Genomic DNA, 23,498 nt, shown 5'->3' on the forward strand with positions numbered 1-23,498 from the left:
TCTTGGTGTATTCTGGTTTATACAGCCACTCCTTTAACATACTGCTGTTCCCTTTTATTATCGTTGTTCGTTACTTATGTTCATTTTACATTTTTTTAAAAAATAGAAACATGATTTTGCTATTACGTTGCTGTTGTCGAACATAACAAAGTAACCAGCGCTTGTCAGGAAGCAGAGGTCCTCAAAAGTCGAGCGCCCGAACAGGGACTTGAACCCTGGACCCTCAGATTAAAAGTCTGATGCTCTACCGACTGAGCTATCCGGGCTCTTAAAGAATGTTTCCGCTTTTACCTATAAGAATATCTTTCAATACTTACGAACAGCAGTCTATAGTCAAAGGATGAGGTTTGGTTTTATTTAGTGACTTATTGAAACCTAGCTGCTAACGCCTTTGTCTTCATTAGAAGTTAAGGTGCTTGCAGGGCCGGAGCGCCACTCAAGCTGGAACCGAGAGGCGCCTGAGACCAGCCACGCGAGGCCGCTGCGAGCCACAGGTTTTCCAGCTAGAGCCTTTTTTCTTCCCTGGCCCTTGTGACCTAGATCTTGGACACCTAGGGCTCACAGGTTGCCTCCCATGGTTCAGCAGGCAGACTGGAGCGTGAAGAATGTCTCATGAGGGCCTCCAGATGCTGTCGGGCAGGCTTCCATTCACTTGGCAGGCAGGTCCTATCCCAAAGGAGTGATTGAGGTCAGGAATACCAAAAACTAGAAACACACAGAGAGAACTAGACTTGAGGAGGAGATGGGAGCCTCGCTCGGAGGCAGGATGGAGAAAAGATGACCCTGTCACGTGCTAAGATGTGTGTTATTCACCTGTCGTTTACCAACTGGTGCAGCTTTCCGACGTACCGTGTGATTCACCTGGATGACACACATGCAGGAATTCTTGTGTTCTGATGCCCGTTTCTGGTTTGGAAATAGGAGGAAAAGGGTCTGGGTGGGAACATGGGGTTCAGGACATTAGTCAAGCCTCTGACCAGGCACAAGGGTAGTGTTTCAACCACACAGCTGTCACCTTCCTCTTGACATTTGGTCCCTCCTCCCTAATTCCCTCCCTCGCCAATGGACCCGGGCTTCTGATATCCATCTGGGTGAGCCAGCTAGAGGGACAGGCTGTGTCAGAGGCGGGCAAACAAGTATTAGGGTGCAAGTCTGTGGGCGGGGACAGTAGTGCCGAGCTACCAGCGGAGCTGCGGTGACAGAGAGAGCGCGCGCGCCCAGGAACATCCTAGAGCTGGATTCTTCCTCAGGCCCTCCCTTCCCCAGCCCCCAGCCTCCTCCTGCCCAGGAGCCTACGCTCTCTCACCTGTAGCTCACCTTCTCTAGGCCAGCACTGATGGCAGTATATCGCCTGTGTGTGAGCACCGGTTCCTACCTGAAGGCTGGCACATTGGATAACATCTATGCTACATTGGTAGGCACCTGTGGTGAAAGCCCTAAGCAGAAGCTGGATCATGTAGGCAGGGACTTCGCCTCTGGATCGGTGAGTACAGAGGAGAGATGGGGGAACCTGAAGGAAGTGGGGATTATTCTTGTTGGATTCACTCCTGAACTCGGGATGCCTACTAAAACCCGTGACCATTTTCTTTGTCATCTCTGCCTTTCGGGCGGTGATAAACCATACCGACTGTTCTGAGACCGGGCTGTGGAGAATAAAGGGCGTTAGAAATGGGCTCTAGGGACTTCCTCTGACTTCCTGGCTTCTCCTGTCGTCGTCGTCGTTGTTTTCTGTGGTTTTTCCAGGCACAATTTCTCTGTGTAGTCCTGGCTGTCCTGGAACTCTTTCTGTAGACTAGGCTGGCCTCGAACTCAGGGATCTGACTGCCTCTGCCTCCTGAGTGCTAGGATTAAAAGCCACCACTACCCGGCCTGGCTCCTCCCCTAATTGACACTAGGCTTCGACCAAATTGATTCCTTTGATCAGATCATGGATTTCCTGTTCTTTGGAAGGGGTCTGATTTGTCAGCTTCTAGTTTAGTTTGCTAGTGGCACTACATAAAAGTGAACTACTGGCCAGTGAGAGCAGGAACCCCTGCAAAAACTCACTCAGGCACCGAGTGCCTGCTTCGACCTGGAAAAAGACCGGTTCTTTCTCTCATTCACAGAAATGGATCAACGACTGCTCGGGCTTATGTTACCAGAATAGGCGGAGGCGTCGATGCACATTTCAAAGTGCAAAGATGGCCTCAGCAGTCCCTGGTCTCTCACTTGCTTGCTGCCTTCCTCACTCCAGGTTCAGAAGTACAAGGTGCGCTGTGCGTCGGAGCTGGGCGAGATCTTGTTGTTGCGCTTACACAAGGAGCGCTTTGCTTTCTTCCACAAAGACCCTTGGTACTGCAGTCGAATCTGCGTCACTGCCCCAGATGGCTCTGTGGTTCACTTTCCCTGCTACCAATGGATTGATGGCTACTGTACTGTGGAGCTGCGGCCAGGAGCAGGTGGGCCAGGCACAAAGACAGCACAGCTCCTTACGGGGTTGGGAATGGAGTCTGACAGAACTCAGTGTGTAGGGAATAGGATCGGGGTTAGGAAAGCGGGGATCCCAAAGAGACGGTGTCTGCTAAAGAGCACTGCCCAGGCCCTGACATGCAAGAGCTTCCTGGGTAGTCTTTATTGCTCTGGAGGTATGCACAGACAGACAGACAGACGCACAGACGCGCGCGCGCACACACACACACACACACACACACACACACACACACACTTACATAGCGGGCAGCCGACATCCCATGGTATCCCTCTTTGTTTCTCCAGAACATGATGTTTTGGAACTTAGAAAGGAATAAACTTGCAAGCTAGATTTCAACAGGTGGGAAAGCCATGGGTATTTAGAGAATTGATTTGCAAAGACCCCGTGTGTTACTTCCTGCTAGCTTTTCTAGTGGGGTTGAAGTTTTCTGGGAAGTGAGTTAGGCTCTCCTGTTGAATTTTGGATCTCAAGGATATTGGTGTGAGCCCTTTCTTGCCTTCAGAACTGTTTGTTCCACAGGTGTGACACTGGGGTTGCTGTGTGTGTGACATGTGTGCCTCTGTGTGTGTGCTTGTGTTGTGTGTGTTATAGGTCTCAGAGATGAGAGACGGGTGTCTGTGTTAACATGAGGCACGTGAACATCATTCTACAGTCTACCATGGACTTTTCATAGACTTGACTGTCAATCCCCATTCAGCATCGGAACACATGATGGCTTTAGCAAGACGTATCAATCCAAAAGTTATCAAGTGTTTGCTATGAGCATTGTAGTATAGTCAGGTATGGAACTAGACCCTGGAAGGACAGACAGAGAGTATGACATCACTGGTATCCCGAAGGAGTGTATCTTCTAGAAAGGAGACAAACATGAACAGTTAGAAACGCAGCTATGACTTGGTATACTGCTATAGCTTCCCACCTGTGATGGATGAACAAGAGAGTATATATAGATATTCCCCTGCATCGGCAGGGGATAACGGGGATTGTGCTCAGGAGTTAGGGGGTTCAGACATTGGCAGTAGGAAGTACTGTTTGAAAAAGAGATTTATATAAAGAGTGTTTTTCATTCCCTACAGCAAGGACCATCTGTCAGGATTCTCTTCCCCTCCTTCTGGATCACAGGAAACGGGAACTCCAAGCTCGTCAAGAATGCTACCGGTGAGGGCAGCCTGGTTGGACCATTTGCCCCGTCTTTATTCTGACTTCAGCCTTACTCAGAGTTTTTCTAATTCTGACATCAGTGAAAACCTTGGGAACCCAATTCAGATCCGGATCCTCCTTTAAACCTTGCTCTAACAGTGGTCCCGAGTCTGGACCCAGAATACCGATATCTACAGCGTTTTCATCAGGGGATGGAGCTGTGGCCCAGGACCATTCTCTAGGCCTCAAGTTTGATCCCTTGAACACTCACATAAATTCCCAAACCCAACACTAATCAGTTAACCATTCTCAGCCCCTGATTGCCCCGGTATTGGGAACTTTTCTTTTTTAAGATTTGTTTACTTATGAGTACACTTTTGCTGCTCTCTTCAGACAGAGCAGAAGAGAGCATCAGATCCCATTACAGATGGTTGTGAGCCACCATGTGGTTGCTGGGACTTGAACTCAGGACCTTCAAACTGTTGGGATTTCAGGTGTGTGTGTCACCAAGCTGGGTTTACCTTAATCATAATATAAACCCACCTCCGAATCAGTGCTGGGGTTTATGTCATCCGCAAGTGCAACTCCGAGGCTTAGGGATGTGGTTCAGCAGTGCAATGTGTGCTCAGCACGCGCAAGAGCCTCTGTTCCACTCCCTGTCTGAAAGCCTAGCCCCTTCATGGAGGAAATCCGATTCTTTGTCACAAACACAGGAGGCAGAAAACAGCAGTGGTCACCTGAAGTCATAGCTTTAGAAGCAACGGATTCTGTATGTCCCAAGATTAACCGCCTGCTTCTGCCCCCTTCCCTGGGCAGCTGGAAGATCTACGCTCCTGGTTTCCCTCGAATGGTGGATGTCAGCACCTTTCAGGAGATGGAGTCAGACAAGAAATTTGCCTTGACCAAGACAGTACCTTGTGCAGACCAGGATAAGTGAGAGCCCGCGGCTTGGGAAGGAGGTGGAGGGGAGGAATGTAGACGGAAGGTTGAGATGGGTGCTGGGGCACGGAAGGAGGGGTATCAGACTCCATATGAAGCCCAGTTCTATCCCCCCTCAGGAGAGGGACCAGTGATGGCTCTGACCTGGTTAGCAGAGAGGGAAAGAGGTTTCTTCTGGTTTGGGCAGAAAGGGCAGGGTTGAGATAAGACTGAGGGAAGGCCTGGAAAATCTGGAGACAAGACAGAGAAAGGTAATTAAAGGGGACAGGCTATAGGTTCACTGACTGACTCAATCCCCTCTGCCTGCCTCTCCTCAGCTCTGGGAACCAGTACCTGCCTGGCTTTCCTATGAAAATCGACATCCCGTCTCTGCTGCACATGGAACATAATATTCGCTACTCAGCCACCAAGACGGCCTCACTGATCTTCAACGCCATTCCTGCGTGAGCCTGTCGTCTCCCCTGCACCTCTCTCTGCTCTTGTCCCCTTCTTCCCCATCCATGCCACGAGCACCTCAAAGGACTGTCCTTCTCTCTGCTCTCATTTCCACACAGATCTTCACGTTTCTTCCTTCTTTCCTCCCAGCCTCCCTTTGCCTTGTTCTTACCTCCTCTCTAGTCTTCAGGGCATGGTCCCAGGGACCGTATGAAGTAGGACAGTCTTTGCCTTGAGGGTGTGTAGCCAGACCATCTCAGGTTGTGTAACCTTAATTTTTTTGTTGTTCTCGTTCTTTTACTTTTTTTTTTTTTTTTTTTTTTGAGACAGGGTCTCTCTATATAGCCCTGGCTGCCTGGAACTCACTATGTAGACCAGACTGGCCTCAAACTCACAGAGATTTACTTGCTTCTGCCTGGGACTAAAGGCCCAAGCTACCATACCCTGCCTAGCATAACCTTAATTCTTATGTAGTCTCTAGACAATTGGCCAGAGGGTAAAATGACTCACTCGCTCAAACATCGTAAGTTTTACATTCTTCTTATTATTTTTTAAATGTTTGTGTGTGTCTATGTGAGTGCATGCCATGACCACACAGGTGTCCCAGAGGCCAGAAGATGGTGTCAGATTGATTATAGGAGGTTGTGAGCTGCCACCCCTCCCCCACTTGTGGGTAATGGTATTGAATGGTTCCTTGAGAGAAGCTAGTGCCCTCTTAATCACTGAACCATTTCTCCAACCCTGAACATAGGTTTTTAAGGAAAGGCCAGTGAGATCATCTAAGCACAAAATCTCTAGACAGACAATCTCTTCAAAGAGATGCCTTTTGGTAGAAGGGATCCATGGTATCACTAAGGAAGTCTGTGTATAGTTAAGAGTTGTCGGGGGCAGGCATTATCAGCTTAGCTCAACAGCTAAGATTTTAATCATGGTATCACTAGAGGGAAGAGTCCAGTTGCCATCGGACAGCTGTGTCTTGGATGTGTCTCTTAGGTAGAAGGGCAGGGTTGAAGCAAGCCTGGGAGGGAAGAGGGAGGGAACAGAAAGTGACTGCTGAGTCCAGGGTGGGCACAGTGAGCCAAGGGTTCTATGAAAAGACTCATCCCGAGTCCTGTGGAAGTCCAAAGGAGGAGAGGTGGAACCTTGGGTCTTCATTTCCCGAACTCCTGTGTCTAGAATAACCCTTCCAGAAAAAGACAAGTGGAAGAGGGTGTGGCTGTGGGTGGGATGGATGGAGTGGGAACAGGTGGCCCAGGATTCAGGACAAGGATGCATTATCTCACCCAGGCAGGACTGCCGAGGGTGGCATCTGGGAAGGTAGAGAAGACCAGAACTGAGTCCGAGAAGGACGTGAAGGTCTAAGCAAGAACGGGGTCACCAGCAGAAGGTTCTGAGTCAGGTCAGAGGGAAGCAGGCCTGGCCTTGGTGACCAGGGTGTGTCATGAAAGACATCTGTGGCAGGCCCTCGGAAAGGGAAAGAGTGTCTTTGCTTATTTCCTTTCTTAGCCTCTGCCTTCATTACTTAGCTCTTATAACTCAGGCAGGCGGGTTAGGCATATAATCTTCCTTAACCATCTGAGTCGTTGGGACCACATGGGTTTGTGTTCCGAGGCTCAGCTCCTGGGTGGTGGTGCCTAGAAAAATGCTCAACAGTTGTTTGTGCAGTAAGCGAGGCAGCAGTTTGTGAGCGTGGATGACCTTGACTTTGGGTCTGTAAGGTCATGCATGAAACCACCTCCACCCCCTGCCTTCCTCAGCTGCCTACACTCTTCAAAGCACATCAGCGTCCTTACATAGCTAGGTCCCTCAGTGACCCCTTGCTGCAAACCTACCTGTTCTGGACTCCATTCCTCTTCCTTTAGTTCAAGCCCATTTGGTGAGTGCTTCCGGGGAGATGGGCATGTCGGGATAGAAAGCCCTTTCCCTAAGGAGCCCACAGGAGAATAGGAAGTGATAGATGGACAGGGTTACAAGGAAACACAGAGGGTTGTAAATGCTCCAAGGGCTTTAGTGATGTCGGGCGAGGAACTGGCATCTGAGATGCACCTAGAGGACCAGACTGACCTACGGTAGTAAGAGGCTTCTCAGCAGAGACTCAGCTTCAATGAAGCCCTGGAAGTAGAGGAAAGGCAATCTTATTTCAAGATTATTTTTTTAAATCTCTGATGCTCATGAAAAATAAAAACCAGGCAATATAGGCATCTACAAGAAGAAGCACATGCCCCAGCTTGTCAACCCCACTCTTGCTAGTCCAAGAGCAAGCACAGCACATTATTGATGTTTGAAAAACAGGCTTTGGTGGGTGCATAGGAGTGGGAGAAAACACTGCAAAGGTTAAAGGGAGTTCCTGGAGTGGGGCATCGTTACCTAGCCAGGTTTGGCAGCTGGGACTTTCTTATAGGTAGAAAGGAGCAATTGAAGATCTAAGAGGTTCTTAGAAACGTGACAACAGCAGGTCAAAACTCCAGAGAGGGCACACTGCTTCTGCTCACACGAGACCCAGGGACATCAGCGTTTGAAGCAGCACCCTGAACTCTGCAGGGCTTTACCCTGGTGCTAGGCTTTTCTCCCATGTGGGTTGTTAGGCACTTTTACTTGGGAAGTGAACCTGTTGACCCTCTCCAGTCTAGAGCACAGTGACTCCTGATGTGCCCCCCTCCCCACCAGCTCTCACTTTCTGTCCCTCAGATCTTTGGGCATGAAGATTCGAGGTCTGCTAGACCGAAAGGGCTCCTGGAAGAGGCTGGATGACATCCGGAACATCTTCTGGTGCCATAAGACCTTCACTTCAGGTGTGCAAAGCCGGGCAGGGGGTGCCTGTCTTTTACTGTATCTCATGTTTGTACCAACTGTTGGATCCTAGTGGGCTGAGCTCCTCATGTCACCTGTAGCATCTTCCAGATTTCCTTAAGGAGTCCAGGCACCGCCTCAGACAGGGATGGGGGAGGATATAGAGACACTCTACTTACCCAGAAGAAACTTGTGGCCATTTAAGAAATTCTGATTTTCCTCAGAGCCACTCGACTCCTTTCTTACTCCTATGCCAGATGTCCTGGGATTCGGGATCAGAATGACTTTGTTTCTGATTCCCACACTGCCAATCAAGTGCCTTGATGTGTGTCCAGCATTCAACCGAAAATATAGTTACATCCACTTGCATTGTTGCTGGGAGAAAAACGGGAGCCATAAAGGGGAGCAAAGGGCTGGGCAGGACCAGAGACCTACTGGTTCCCTCTCTTGTCACCCCCCCCCCCCCAGAGTATGTCACCGAGCATTGGTGTGAGGACAGCTTCTTTGGGTACCAGTACCTGAATGGTGTCAATCCTGTCATGCTTCACTGCCTCTCCAGCTTGCCCAGTAAGCTGCCAGTCACCAATGACATGGTGGCACCCTTGCTGGGACCAGGCACCTGCCTACAAACAGAGCTAGAGGTGGGTGAGGACCTCGGCAGTGGATACAACAGGAGGGAGGCAGGTGGGCTACCATCATGGACTAGGGTTGTGTGTAACTGCAGAATAGTCCAGTTAAAGTCCCAGTGTTAAAGCTAGAGAGCTGCAGTAGGACAGGCCAACCCAAGGCTGGCGGGTGTAGCAGGAATGATTACAAAGGACCAGGAGCTCCGAGGATGTGGGGTAGATGACAGCCTAGTCTCCTTTGTGACAGCCAAGCTCTCAGACATTCTCTGAAGCGGGGGCTGTGGTTGGTAAATCCATTATGTATTGATTTTGCTGTTGTTGGATACACTGAGGTCATACCTTAGGAGGAGGTTCCCTCTGAGCTGAGGGAGTAGGGCTGACAAGGTGTGGGGGGAGGAGCAGAGGGAGCTGCCTTGTCCAATCCTAGAGGCCAGGTGAGGGATTACACAATGACAGAACCCAACTAGACCTCATTCCGGACATTCTGGGAAGGGTGCGGCACCTAAGCATTGGCTATTAGTGGCAAGAAGCAAGAACTGCAGAATCTCAAACTGGGGAACCTCAGCTCCTCCTTGTTGCAGAGAACACAGAGAAAAGAGGGGCACAGGAAGAAGAGGACTTGTTAAGTGTCTTTGTGCCTTCTCCAGAGGGGGCACATCTTCCTAGCCGATTACTGGATCCTGGCGGAGGCTCCAGTCCATTGCCTAAACGGTCGTCAACAGTATGTAACAGCTCCGCTCTGCCTGTTGTGGCTCAACCCACAGGGGGTGCTGCTGCCGTTGGCAATACAGGTGAGCCTCCGGGTGAGACTTAAGGGGGTGGAGCCTCGGGCTAACAGGCTTGAGCCACATCTTTTATTACTCCCGCACGCAGCTTAGCCAGATACCAGGGCCCGAGAGCCCCATCTTTCTGCCCACTGACTGCGAGTTGGACTGGCTGCTGGCCAAGACGTGGGTGCGCAACTCTGAGTTTTTGGTGCATGAGAACAACACGCATTTTCTGTGCACGCATTTGCTCTGTGAGGCCTTCTCCATGGCTACACTGCGCCAGCTGCCGCTCTGTCATCCAGTCTTCAAGGTCAGCGGGACGCTGGGTTGAGACTAAAGGGAGCTGGGCCTGCAGGCCTTCCCTGACATTCGGCTCACGTGACCTCGTTCCCCTCGCAGCTCCTGCTTCCTCACACTCGTTACACGCTGCAAGTGAACACCATCGCAAGGGCCACGCTGCTCAACCCAGAAGGCCTTGTGGACAAGGTGCAGCCTCCCCGCCACGACCATAAGGCCCCGCCCCCAAGTATGCTTGCCCCGCCCACAGATTATACTCTCGCTCCCCAGACCCTTGTGTAATCCTCCTCTGCCTCTTCCTGTAAACCACGCCTCTTGGCCAGTTTTCTGTTTGCCCCTCCCCTAAGCCTTGACCCAGTTGGTCAATCCCACCCCTTCAAAAGTAGGTTTTATGGGCAAGGCGGCCTTAGCTCAGCATTGCTCCCAGCTGATCCTGAGATCTCGTCCCCCCCCCCCCCAAGGTCCCCTCCCATGCACTGGGTAGGTCCTCAGACTGTGCGGCTGGCATTAGGCAGGCCCGAGTGATCCTTGACTGCTGATAAATCACATACGCCCCTTCTTGAGCTGATCCACTAGTGTCAGTTGTTCTCCAGACATTATGGTTGGGGTGTGAGCCAATTTGGGAAGTCCAGCTGTGTCCTGTGTCCCCAGGTTACGTCCATCGGTAGGCGCGGCCTCATCTACCTCATGAGCACAGGGCTGGCCCACTTCACCTACACGGATTTCTGCCTTCCGGATAGCCTACGGGCTCGTGGGGTCCTGACCATTCCCAACTACCACTACCGAGACGATGGCCTGAAGATCTGGGCGGCTATTGAGAGGTGTGGGGACCCCTAAGGTCCTTCCAGCCACCAAGGTCTCCGGGCATCGTGGGTTCCTGTTTTCACATCAGTTGGAGCACTTGAGGCCAGAGTCTCTAGGTGTTCTGACGCCATCCAGCCTAAGAAACCCCCAAGCATAGGAACCGGCAGACAGGTTCCCTGTGAGACAGCAATAAGAAAGGGAAGGGGTACCTTCTTCTGGGCTTGTTGAGGCAGGCAGGACTTCTTCCTCCTGCTGAATAGAGAGGGAACAGAACACGTAGACTCTCCTCTTTATAACCTCCCAGGAGGAGACCCAAAACTTCCTTGATTGGGGGTAGGGGGCAGGGTACTTAAAGAAGGCTAGGCAGCTGGGTCTGTGGGACTGACTGAAGTCACCTTCTGTCTCTGGGGACTTGGTAATAGACTCTGGCCGTCTGCTTCTCCCTACCCTGAGTGTTGTGGGCCTCAGTGTCTGGCCCGGCCCGGCCTATGCCCATTCCACCGGCACCAGCATTTTTCTCTTGCAGGTTTGTCTCAGAGATCGTGAGTTACTATTATTCCAGCGATGCATCTGTGCAGGAGGACTCTGAGCTGCAGGCCTGGGTGGGTGAGATCTTTGCTCAAGCGTTCCTCGGCCGGGAGAGTTCAGGTATCCTCCGTCTTTATCCACACCACCTACCTCTCCTCCACGAGTCAGTTATTACTGAAATCCATACTACTAAACTGCATTTGATATGTGGCCTCTGAAGTCCATGCTATTATTCCATTCAACAGCTAAGGCAGAATTCCAGACCCCTCCGGACTGTCTGAGGCTCTTGCTTTTCAACCTTGATCTTAAGGCCCCCCAACCTTCGGGTCTATTGATCAGCTGCGTGCCATGTGGTGGGAGTCACCTGGGACTTTAATGGAGTCTGGAAATTTTTCTTACATGCTTTTGTGATCATCTTGCTAGGTGGTCATGCTAGCCCCTAACTTCTCTCCACTTCCTCTGGTCACGAGCTTCTTCATGGAGTGATTGGTCTGGAGCCGCTTGACTCCTGGCTTCTGCTGCTCAGTCACCTAAACCACAGCACTCGCCTGTCTACGACACGGCTCCTTTCAGCTCTGGTCCAAGCTGATGTCCCACACCTCCCTTCCTTAGTGTTCTCTCAGTCCCAGGGAACTGGGCTCTTGCTCCCTGGTGGACCTAACCCTGGCTCTGTGATCCCTCTGCATACCCCACATTCCTCCTGGAACTTGTTTTGTAGAACAGGCTGGCCTCCAAGTCTGAGATCTACCTGCCTCTGCCACTCCAGTGCTGGGATTAAAGGTGTGTGCCACCATGCCTGGTTATTTTTTTTTTTAATTTTTAATTACATTTTATTTGTTTGGTTGGTTTGTGTGTATAATATACACAACAGTGCATGCATGGAAGTCAGAGGGAAACTTACAGTTCTCTCCTTCCAGTGTATGGGTCCCAGGGGTTGAATTCAGGGCATCAGGCTAGGGTGTCAAGTGCCTTTACTCCCTGAGCCTTCTGTCTTTGCTTGTATCAAAGAGGCTCAAATGTCCATCCAACAATTTCTCTTATCCTGGGCTTCTCAGTAGGGATGTGGCTTTTAGCCAACTGATTGCTTCTGGTGGCTACACAGGGGAATTCTGTCTGGTGAGACTCAAAGAAGAGGTTAGATTTATATCACCTCCAAATAGAAAGAACATCTATTGCAATCCTATCCAGAAGGGACTTGTGTGTGTGTGTGTGTGTCTGTTTAAATCTTTTAGACAAAATGTTTCAAAGATACAGAATACTAGAGTACACTCTAATAAACACCTTCATAAATAACCTACCCACCAGATTCTACTATGGCCAATATTTTGCCATATTTAAAAAAGACGACTCATTTATTTTACGTATGAATGCTTTCTCAGTGTGTACACCTGCATGCCAAGAGAGGGCATCAGATCCCATTATAGCTGGTTGTGAGCCACCTTAGGTAGGTGCTGGGGATTGAACTCAAAAACAATCAGTGCACTTAACCACTGAGCCGTTTCTCCAGCCTGCCATTCTTGATTAATCGTTTTGCTTTTATTGCTGGAGTTTATTTGATTTAGACAGCATGTCTAATGTAGCCCTAGCTGGCCTGGAACTTGATACGTAGACCAGGCTAGCCCAGGCTTTCAGTTTACAAAGCTCTGCCTGCCTGTGTCCCTTACTGAATACTGGCATGTGCATGACATCAGGACCACAGTCCCCTTAGCCCTACACTTAACAAAATTGTTAGTACTCATCCCTGTCACCTCACAGTTAGGCCATCTCCACATTTCCTCACCCCCCCCCCCCGTTTCCTCCATTGATCCAACTGAGACAGGAGCCAACCTTTTAAAAGGACCACGTTTTACTTAAACTTTAAAGACTCTTTGAACGTAAGCCTTTTGTGGAGTTTGTTATTGTTTGTTTTGACTTTTGTTTTTCTGGGGGGTTTTGTTTGTTTGTTTGTTTGTTTGTTTGTTCTGACAAGGTCTCGCCATATATCTTTCTGGCCTAGAACTCTCTATGTAGACCAGGCTGGCCACACACTTTCAGAGATCTGCCTGCCCTTCTCTCCCACCGTGTCTGGCCCCTGCTTTTTATAGTTGTGGGAACCCTATGTGCTGTTCAGTGTTGTCACCTTTGACTTGACCTAATCGCTTTCTTATCTGTGTCCCATCTTGTTCCTGTCTGGTGTAGTTTTTGTAGACTGGGAGGAATGTTTAAGGGTTGCACATTTTTGATAAGAATATTTCTCAGGTGATTCTGTGTCCTGTTTGCATCATAATGAAAGGTGCCCGATGTCAGCTTGCCTCAACATTAACACAGCCAGGAGTGAATTCTAGGTTAAGGTGATGACAGCCGGGTTTCTCGGATATTTTAAAGGGTGACCTTTTCCTGTGTTTTGCAAGCTCACTGATAATCATGATCCTGGCTGGTTTTTTTTTTTCTCTCTTGGCGTATGCTTCCTGTTGAAGACTCAGATTGAGATTTAATTATTGTTGGTTCAGTTCCCCTCTTTATTGAGCTGTGAGTCTGTACACCATAGCCCTTTTTAGATTGATGACAACTCTTCCAACCAGTACAAACTTACTTTAGATCCTAATTTAAAGGTAAAACATACTAATGGGCCAGTTGGACTATGGCTTTCATATTTCGAGAGGGTAGGGGAATAAACACCCGGATTACAGAAAAGTCCCTGTGGCCTGACTCCCTGCATTTCTTCCTCGTTTGCTTCTGGATTTAGAGAATCAACTAGGATGGAAAGTTTAGAGAACCTCAGAGGACCCCTCCCACTCTGGGTTAATGCCTGGTCCTCCTTCCATTCTCCCCTCCCCGCACTCGCTCAGTCTGGCTCTAAATATCTGAGCATGCGTCGGCTCAATGTTCCATTCTCGTCTTCCTGGACCCAAGTGGATGGTTAGTCGCTACCGCCTGCATCCTTTCCATCATCAGGACCAGACTCTGCCTCTGCGTTGTGCTGTGGCTTTCCCTCTGCTTCCCCTCTCCCAGCCTCTTGCTGCCTGCTCGTTAAGCCTGCAGGTCACTCCCCTCGGGAACCATGAAGAAGCACGCATGCTCAGTCCTCCCCCAGGCCCTTCATCTACTGCATGCCCCGCGCCCCATCACTCCTGTTTCTTAGCGTCTCTTCTCACTTTATTCTACCGACAATTACAGGGCTCTTATATCTATTAAGTGTCGCTCTAGATGCTGGGGGTTTAGCAGAGAACGAATAGACAAAACTTCGGTTCTTAATGGAATTTAACTTTTTTTTTTTTTTTGTGGTGGGCGAGCGGGGATGATGATCAACAACTATGTCAGATGGCTCTGAATGCTAGGAAGGAAACCAGAATCTTATTAGGAAGAATATTTCATATAGGTAGCCATTCGAAGACTCTCTGAGGAGCTAGGGCTTGGGTGGAGCTCCAAAGGGAGTGAGGGAATGTGTGAATAATTGGGAGATACGGTAAGTGCAAAGGCCCTGGGGTCTGGGCATACCAGAGTGTTTGAGGGATCTCACAAAGGTGTCCTGTGTAGCCAGAGTAGAGTAGGTAAGGGGAGTAAACACCGGAAGGGGAACAGGAGCTGATAGAAAAGTGAGTGACAGAGGAACTCTCTAGAAGGTTCTAGTGAAAAGTGACATCATTTGACTTGTGAGTGTGTGTTTGTATGTATGTGTGTGTATGCGCGCGCGAGTGTACACTCTACCCACCTCCAACCCCTAATTTAGGATAGAAGAAGAGATAACAAGACTCACCCAGGACAGATGGTGGTGTAAAACGTGGTGGGCAGGAAAGTTAGACCGGGAAGTGTTTGTTGTATGTATAATGTGAGATAAGAGGAGAGGTGAGCACACCGATTGTGATCTGAGTAACTGGATAAATGGTGCAGTTGTCCGCTGGGAAGTGGTGGCACACTTCTTTAATCCCAGAACTCTGGAGGCAGAGGCAGGAGGATCTCTGTGTGTTCAAGGCAAACCTGCTCTACAAATTGAGTTACAGGATAGCTGGGGCTACACAGAGACCCCCCCCCATGACTCAAAATAAACCAGAGAATACAGTTGTCATTCCAGGGGTGGTGGCTAGTCTTTAATCCCAGCGCTTCTGCGGTAGAGGAAGGCAGATCTCTGAATTAGAGAAGTCTAACCTACATAGAGCCAACAGCCAGGGCTACTTTCTGATCTATTTATTTTGAGACACAGTCTCGTATCTCTCAGATTGGTCTTAAACTTAAAGTAGCCGAGGATAACCTTAAACTGATCTCCCTGGTTTTACTCTGGAATGCTGGGATTGTAGCCACATGCCACCAACACTGAGTTTATGTTGTGCTGAGGAGCAAACTGAGGCTTCATGTACATTACAAAACAACAACAACAGCAGCAACAACAACAACAAAACCCAAAAAACAACACGCTACCAACGAAGCCGCATTGTCTTTTCTTTTTAAATGATTTATTTTTGTTATTCTCTCTCTTTCTTTCCCTCTCTCTTTTCTTTTCAGAGCTGAGGACTGACTCCATGGCTTTGTGCTTGCTGGGCAAGCACTCTACCACTGAGCTAAAAAAAGTTCTATTTTATTTTGTGTGTGTATGTGTACGATGCATATATGTGTGAGCAAAGGCATCTACACCATGGTGTGTATGTGAGGTCTGAGAACAACTTGCATGAGTTGCTTTTTTCCTTTCACATGTGTGTCCCAGATGTGTGTGTGTGTGTGTATGTGTGTGCATGTGTGTATGTGTGTGTATGTGTGCATGTGTGTGTGTGTGTGTGTGTGTGTGTGTGTGTGAAACTCAGGCAAGATCCTTCACCTGTCTTTCCGGCCCTTTTCATTTGTTTGTTTGTTTGTTTGTTTGTTTTTGTTGTTGTGTTTGTTTTTTTTTTTTGAGATGAGATCTTACTGTCCAATCAACTTTGGACTTCTGCGCACAAGCAGTCCTGCCTCAACCTCCCAAAGATCTGAGACTCTGTAGTTGTGGCCTCTGCACCCAGCCTCTGCCATCTTTCATGTTTATTTAAATCTCACCCATCCCTCAATACGGGGAGACTCCTCTTCCCAGAACCACGTAGCCCCTTCAAAGACCACAGCTCCTGGTGGCAGCCATCCCAGCGCTAACTTTTGTCTAAGGATGGTTGTAGCCTGTGTCCAGCCCTTACTCCTCTCCCCCCTCCCCACAGTGAGCCCCTACCCTGAGAAATCCCCAGAAATCCAGCACCTCCCACCCATACCCACACCCTCTACCTTTCCTCTCCACACCCAGGCTTCCCAAGCCGGCTGTGCACCCCAGGACAGCTCGTGAAGTATCTCACCGCAATCATCTTTAACTGCTCCGCCCAGCACGCGGCAGTCAATAGTGGGCAGGTAAGGCTTGGGAGGGCCGGCCTAGGGGCACTGGGCCACCCAACGTGCTAGGTTCCAAAGGTGTATCAGCCTTGGCAATGGACTCAAGACAGGGTTCTGCTTGAATGAATGGGTGGGTCAGGGTTGGGGTGGGATTATTATTGGCACTGAGGTTGGAGTGGTGACTGGGTGGGGTGAGGGCTACTGTTGAGTGATACCTGGGTGGGGCTGCTTCCAGACTTACAATGGCGACTCTTGGGAGCTTATATTGGGAACAAAGCTTGAACTTGGCAAGAACTGGATACATAGAGCATCAAGTTGCTCTTGAGGCATGCCTGCCTAAGGCCTCTGTTGAGGATTGCCTCTGCCCTGGGTCCTCCTCCCTCCGCGGTGACTCATCCTGCCCACTTGTGGAACAGTGGGTAGAGAATGACAAATGGGTGACATGGGCTTATGGGCCACCTCTGGGTCTTTCCATATTCTTCTCATTTCTAAACTTTGGGATCTGGGTGATGGTGGTGGAATCAGAAATGAGGGAGAAGATGCTTATCCACATCCAACTGGGGTGTCGGGGTTGTTTCTACAGCATGACTTTGGGGCCTGGATGCCCAATGCCCCATCATCCATGAGGCAGCCTCCGCCTCAGACCAAGGGCAACACAACAATGAAGAGTTACCTAGACACCCTCCCAGAGGTGAACACCACCTGTAGGAACCTTCTCCTCTTCTGGCTGGTCAGCCAAGAGCCCAAGGACCAGGTACGTGTGTGGAGACATGGGACACGGGCTAGGCATTGCAGGGCCCTGCACAGAGAAGATTGGATTTGGAGAAGGAGGGTTGAATGCAAATTGCTGGTATTTACGTCCACTGCGCTCAGCTGCCTTGAAAGTCTTTTTATCTTAACAGGAAATGATACTTGATCGCCTAGGACACACATAGAAGCAATTGCCACTTTGGTGGCTGGGTATGACATCCACGTAATTTACAAATTACCCACCCATCCGTCCATCCATCCATCCATCCATCCATCCATCCATCCAATCATGCATTCATCCATCAACTGCTCGTTAATTCACCCAAGCATTAAACATGCCGGCATAGTGCTTGATACTAGGTACATAAAGTTGACTGAGACCCCATCCCCTGGACCACCAGTTCCATGATACCATCATGTGACATAGAAGTGAATGAACGAGGACATCGGAGTGTCACAGGAAGTACTCACATATTAGCCCTCGGCTTGCCATCACTTCCTGAGCACCACTGGTGGGAAGCGATGCTTACTGTTGTTAACGGAGGCAAGGATAGGGCCCGGTGGACCCTCCACAGCTCTGGGAGAACCCAAGAAGGTTTCACGGGGGATGTGGAAGGGAGAGTATCTCGGGATCGCTGGGTGGGTGACGTGGCAGGGTGAAGAGAAAAGCAGGGTTTGTGCGGTGGTTATTCAGAGGACAATAGGGCCGCTCTGGCTTTTAAAGTACAAGTGACATGACTTAATTTGTCCCAGCAAGGGTGTTCCAGTGGCTGTGTCAGTGGCTGAGAGGGACAGGTTTGGAGGAAATGAAACAGCTAAGGAGTTGAGGTTAGAGTGAGCAGCCGCTGAATCAGCAGTTCACACCCTGCACGGTCATTTACACCTGGCCCAGGTCACCTCAGCCTTCTTGATCTCAGCTTCACACCAGGGTCACCTGTCCCCTGCAAGCATCTCCCATTTCTCACATTTTTGGGGGCTTTTTTTTTTTTTCTAGTGCTAGATTTCTTCTTCTTTTTAATTCTCTCTAGCAACCTTTTTATTTATTTGATCTTTTATTGTTTGCTTTGTTTGTCTGTCTTTTTTTTTGAGTCTTTTTATGTAGTTTTGGCTGTTCTGGAGCTCAGTAAGTAGCCCAGGCTGGCCTCTAACTCACAGACATCCTCCTGGCTCTGCCTCCCAAGTGTTGGGATTAAAGCTGTGTGCCACAACACCTGTCTTTCATTTATCTGTCTGTCTGTCTGTCTATCTATCTATTTGTTTATTTATTTTGAGGATCTGGAAAGATGGCTCAGTAGTTAGAGCCCTTTCTGCTTCTCCAGAGGATTCAGGTTTGCTTCCACACCCATATAGAGGCTAACTACTGTCTGTAACTCCAGTTGCAGGGAATCCAACATCCTTTCTGGTCTTTATGGTATACATACATACATACATACATTCATACAAAAGCACTTATACATATAAAATAAACATAATTCGTCTTTTTAAAATGTTTTTTTTTTTTTTAAGATAAGTTTCTCAGTCTTTCCCAGGATGGCCTTGAACTTCTGAGTTTGAGCCCTCTTCCTGTTTCAGCCTTTAAAGAAACCAAGATTATAGGCCTTTATCACAGTACCTGGTTTAGTGTGAGTGTATGTGTGTATGTGCACACGTGCGTGCATGAGAAATGGATTGAATCCAGCATTTTAAGCAAGAATTGTAACATGAACGACATCCTCAACCTTCCTAGCAAGTTTTTGGAAATTACAATTCTGTGTATATTTATTGGAGATTGGGGTGCACATGCTTGGGCCCATGTGTGAAGGTCAGAGGACAACCTTTACAAGTCTGTGCTCTCCTATCACAAGGGTCCAGGAGCACAAGCCCAGGTCGTCCTGCTTGGGATCAAACCCCTTTATCTACTGCTCCATCTCTTTGATCCTTTCCTAGCAAGTTCTAGCTTATGCTCTGGGACCACAGGAACTTATTCTTAGACACTAACCCTTCTGTCCCCAAGGAATGAATGAACAAGGGGGTGGTCATTTGGAGACTCCCTTCTCATAGCCAGAGAAATGTTCAGCAACAATGATAGTAGCCTTCAGTGATGAGGATCTGGTCTGTGTCTCAGTCACTGAATCAGATATAAAGTACAGTATCTTAAATACAAAGTAGCCGGGCAGTGGTGGTGCACGCCTTTAATCCTAGTACTCGGGAAGCAGAGGGCCCAGGTTCGAGGTCAGCCTGATCTACATATTGAGTTCCAGGATAGCCAGGACTACACAAAGAAACTCTATCATGGAAAAACCAAAATAAGTATGTAAATAACACAAAGCAAGTAAATATCTATATTTAAGATGCCCAGTACGGTGCTGGTGAACATCTGTAGGGAGACAATTGAGGTTCAGAAATTAAGCTGTTTGCTCAGTTGACCAAGTAACTATGTGAGGGCCTTGAATTTAGTCTATTATGTCTCTGTGTTCTTTCTGTTCACAATTATATTGTAGTTTTAGGAATTAGGTTTCAATGTGATAATAAACACAGAGCTGTTTTTTGTTTGTTTTTGTTTTTGTTTTTTGAAACAGGTCTCTATGTAGCCCTGGCTGTCCTGAAACTCACTGTGTAGACCAGGCTGGCCTTGAACTCACAGAGATTTTCCTGCCTTTGCCTCCAGAGCACTGGGATTAAACAAACATACCACCAAGCTCTATCTTTAAAAAAAAAAATGTATTTTATTTTAGTAATGTGTGTATTGGTGTGGGTACATGCCAGTCTGAGCTATATAGTGACTTCTAGGCTAACCTGAGCTACAGTGTGAGACTCCGTTAAGAAAATTGAAAAAAAATTGGTAATATAAGGAAATTATGAACAATTTTTGACCTTTTGGATTTGAGCCTGACTTTTAACAGCTGCACCATCTCTCCAGCAATTCTAACTAACTAACTAACTAACTAACTAATTAACTAACTAACTACATAAGTACACATCCAGAATGGGAAAGGGAATTCATATAGAGAGAGTGATACTGCTTACAGTTTCATGGAAGAAAAGTTTGGAAACCTGGGATGAAGCGAATGGTTTTCTAAGAACACAGAAACAATGGATGCTTTAGAAGCTATGAAAACCATACATAAGGGATAGGTGTGCTGGCACTGGCTGCCAATCCCAGGGAGTCACACTCTCAGGTCTGGGATCAAAGGCAAGCAAATTGCCACCACACCCAGTTCCTTTGTGTTTCAAACTTCTGGAAAGCACAGGAAAAGGCGGAATCTTTCTGAATCAGCGAAGCCTGGTTCTCCAACTGGCTGAGGCTGTGTGTGACCTTAAGGGAGGTGGATCTCATTAGAGGGCCCCCATCATGGCTTTACACTTAATATTCGTGACGTCTCTAATTTGGCCATGCTAAGCCTCAATTTTCCTTATCTATAAAGTGGGTCTGATAGAAGAACCCGTCTTAGGGGTTGTTTGTATGATCATGACAGTTCATATAAAGTACTTACGTGTCAACTGTCATTAAGAAAATGAAATTATAAACTCCTCTACTCAGCTCCAATAATCTTAAAAATATATCAGCTAATAAAGGTAAGTGTTGTGTGGTAAACAATAATGTACCCTGGTGAGGTCTAGTTTATCCTAAGAATAAGAGGCTGGTTCACCTTGTGAAGTTTAGCGATATCTTTTGTTCCATCAATACTGAAGCATGCTGTATGATTAACTCATCATAGGCTGGAAATGAACTTGATCAGTGTAAACAGCCATCATCAATAAAACCTGTTTCAAATGAACCCCTCCCCCGATAGAATTTTAATTAAAGTATCTCTTTTTGTTTGTTTGTTTTTTTGAGAAAGAGTTTTTCTGTACAACATCCCCGCTTGCCCTGAAATTGAGTTGTAGACTAGGCTGGCCTCGAACTCAGAGATCCACCTGCTTCTGCCTCCTGAATGCTGGCACTGAAGCCATGTACCGCCATCTCTGGCCCTAAAGTCTATCTTTAAAAAACATTGTGTTTATGATGAATAGATGTCTTCACATTAAAATCCGGGATGAGAAAATTCTCACTATTACTGCTGGTATTTAACAAGAGATGGCAAAACATCAGTAGCCTTGGTGTTGTATGAAGGTTAGGGAGCTGGACCAGTGCATTTTTTTTAGATGTATCTACTTTTATTAAATTTATTTATTAATTATATACGAGTACACTGTAGCTATCTTCAGACACAACAGAAGAGGGCATCAGATCCCATTACAGATGGTCCTGAGCCACCCTGTGGTTGCTGGGATTTGAACTCAGGACCTCTAGAAGAGCAGTCAGTGCTCTTCACCACTGAGCCATCTCTCCAGCCCGAGACCTGTGTATTTTAGCAGTGACAGTGACCATGAAGGGACAGTCCTAAACGCAGGGTGGCCCCGACTGAAGTTCTCTGTGAGATTCTCTGATAGCAGTGGCCGAAGTGTGACAATGTTACTGTGATAGTGGCAATAGATAGATGACAAGGGTTTCATCATCTCAGATGATTGTAAAGATAGCCCAGAACCAGGCTGCTGACTGTCCTCAGGGCTTGGGTTTGTAAACCTATTCTTGGACCTGTTTTCTGGAATATGTCTGCTAACCTCTGTTGAACGGTGAATGCGACTGTACCCCGAGTTTAAAGTGTGGGTCTGGCTTTGGGGGTTGGAAGGGGCCGGACTCCAGCTTTTCTTCAGTCTCCGTTGTTGAGACCCAGGAATTGGCTTTCAGAGTCAGAGTGACAAGAAAAGGTGGCCAGCAGAGGAAGCAGTCAGACCAGATTGGATAGGGCCTAAGTCACAGTGTGTGCTCTACGCTGCCTGGGCTTCTGCGGTTGGAGGTTGTCTTAGTTTGTTTCCTATGGCTGTGACAAAACACAGTGAGCAAGGCAACTTATAAAAGAAAACATTTACCTGGGGGCTCATGGTTCCAGAGGGTTAGAGTCCAAGATTTTGATGTCGGGAAGCATGACCCTGGAGCAGTAGCTGAGAGTTCACAGCTGATGTATAAACTCAAGATGTTTTGTTGTTTTGTTTTGTTTTTCAAGACAGGTTTTTTTTCTGTGTAATAGGCCCTAGCTGTTCTGGAACTCTCTTTGTAGGCCAGGCTGACTTCGAACAAACAAGAGATCCACTTGTCTCTGCCTCCTGAGTGCTGGGATTAAAGGTGCGTGCTAACATGCCCAGCAACTTGAGGTGTTTTAAAAGTTGGAATGGAATGGGCTTTTGAAACCTCAAAACCCACCTCAGTAACACACCTCCTTCAAGAAGGGCATGCCTCCAAATCCTTCTCAAACAGTTCCATCAGCTGGAGACCAAGCATCAAACACATGAGTCTGTGGGGGCCACGCTCATTCAGAGTCACACTGTAGTGAAGTTGGGACATGAAGTTCTCCTGCTCTCCATGGCAGTGACTGATGCATTTTTAGATAACTCCTTGGCTGTATTTCTGGTTGTGTTTTTAGATAACCCCTTGGTTGTATTTCTGGTTATGTTTTTTTAGATAACACCTTGGCTATATTTGTTGACATGTGAACCTTCACAACGCTCTATCTCATCTTGAACGGCTTTCTAACATCTCAACCTATTTTCTCCTAGAGGCCTCTGGGCACCTATCCAGATGAACACTTCACAGAGGAGGCCCCACGGCGAAGCATTGCAGCCTTCCAGAACTGCCTGGCACAGATCTCAAAGGACATCAGGGAGCGCAACCAGAGCCTGGCACTACCCTATGCCTATTTGGATCCTCCCCTCATTGAGAACAGTGTCTCCATCTAAGCCCTACTTCCAACCATCCCACAGGAGAGAAAGTTCCAACAAAGGGGAAGGCTAACTCCCTAGGGCCTTCCAGTACCTTCCATCCTCTTTAATCTCAGTGTGGACTTTCTCCTCTGCCCATGGGACCACGATGGCTTTGGCATTATATAAATGGGTCCTGGGCTGTGAGGGACCAGTACAGCATGTTCAGGGTGAAAGCCGCTAACTAAAGTCAAATGCACAATAGACCCCTTGCCCTTCTTATGTGGGAATCCTTCCACATCAGGATGTCCAACTTGAGTTTCTGAGTTCTCTTTCCACATCCTACTTAAAGACACTCTCATTGTATTGTTTGCCTTTGAGCCCAGTGACTTCAATAAAAGCTAACATATTTGGTTCCCATTTCCTTTTGTTTTGATCATGATGATGATGATGATGATGAGATATAAGGTGGACCAAGGTGGGGTGTGTAGAAGTGCTGGGGTGAGGGGCAAGAGTGAATCTGTGGGCCATCTTTGAGGAGAGAGGCACCTGTTCACTCTATGGTCTGTTCAGTCTACTGTTCCCACCTTTACTTCCTGGAGCGAGGCATCAGGATCAGAAAAATATCTGGACCCAGAGGATTAGCAGGAAGAGGCCAGGCATTTTGCAAAGGCTCTGAACCCAGGTTCTGGGTGTGGCATTGTTAGTGGGGCTACTTAATCAAGCTCTGCTCCTGGACACGTACCGAGCTCATCCCTGACCTTCTGGTGCCTGGGTGGAGTCACATGTAGAATTTTGAGCTGACTTTTCTTGCAGAAGTGGCGTTGTCATCTCCAGACTTCATGGAGACGGTCTGGAATTCTCTGCTTCTGCATTCTGGCCGTCGACATTAATGTAGTGGTGATGGTGTTC

The 23,498-nt window shown here is 48.1% G+C and overlaps 1 protein-coding gene across 1 annotated transcript; it reads left to right on the forward strand.

Annotated features, from left to right (window-relative positions):
• Positions 1-1,336: 1,336 nt before the first annotated feature.
• Positions 1,337-22,848, forward strand: ALOXE3 (arachidonate epidermal lipoxygenase 3; the record flags this gene model as incomplete). The annotated part of the gene is made up of 15 exons (XM_080922243.1): positions 1,337-1,483; positions 2,234-2,438; positions 3,547-3,628; positions 4,427-4,543; positions 4,867-4,992; positions 7,673-7,776; positions 8,243-8,415; positions 9,048-9,191; positions 9,274-9,477; positions 9,567-9,653; positions 10,116-10,285; positions 10,795-10,916; positions 16,036-16,136; positions 16,702-16,872; positions 22,446-22,848. The coding sequence occupies 15 exons, from the start codon at positions 1,337-1,339 to the stop codon at positions 22,623-22,625; spliced, it is 2,133 nt and encodes a 710-aa protein (XP_080778369.1). The 3' UTR covers positions 22,626-22,848.
• Positions 22,849-23,498: the final 650 nt, after the last annotated feature.

The sequence above is a fragment of the Micromys minutus genome, assembly GCF_963924665.1.
Source record: "Micromys minutus genome assembly, chromosome: 10".
NCBI lineage: Eukaryota > Metazoa > Chordata > Mammalia > Rodentia > Muridae > Micromys > Micromys minutus.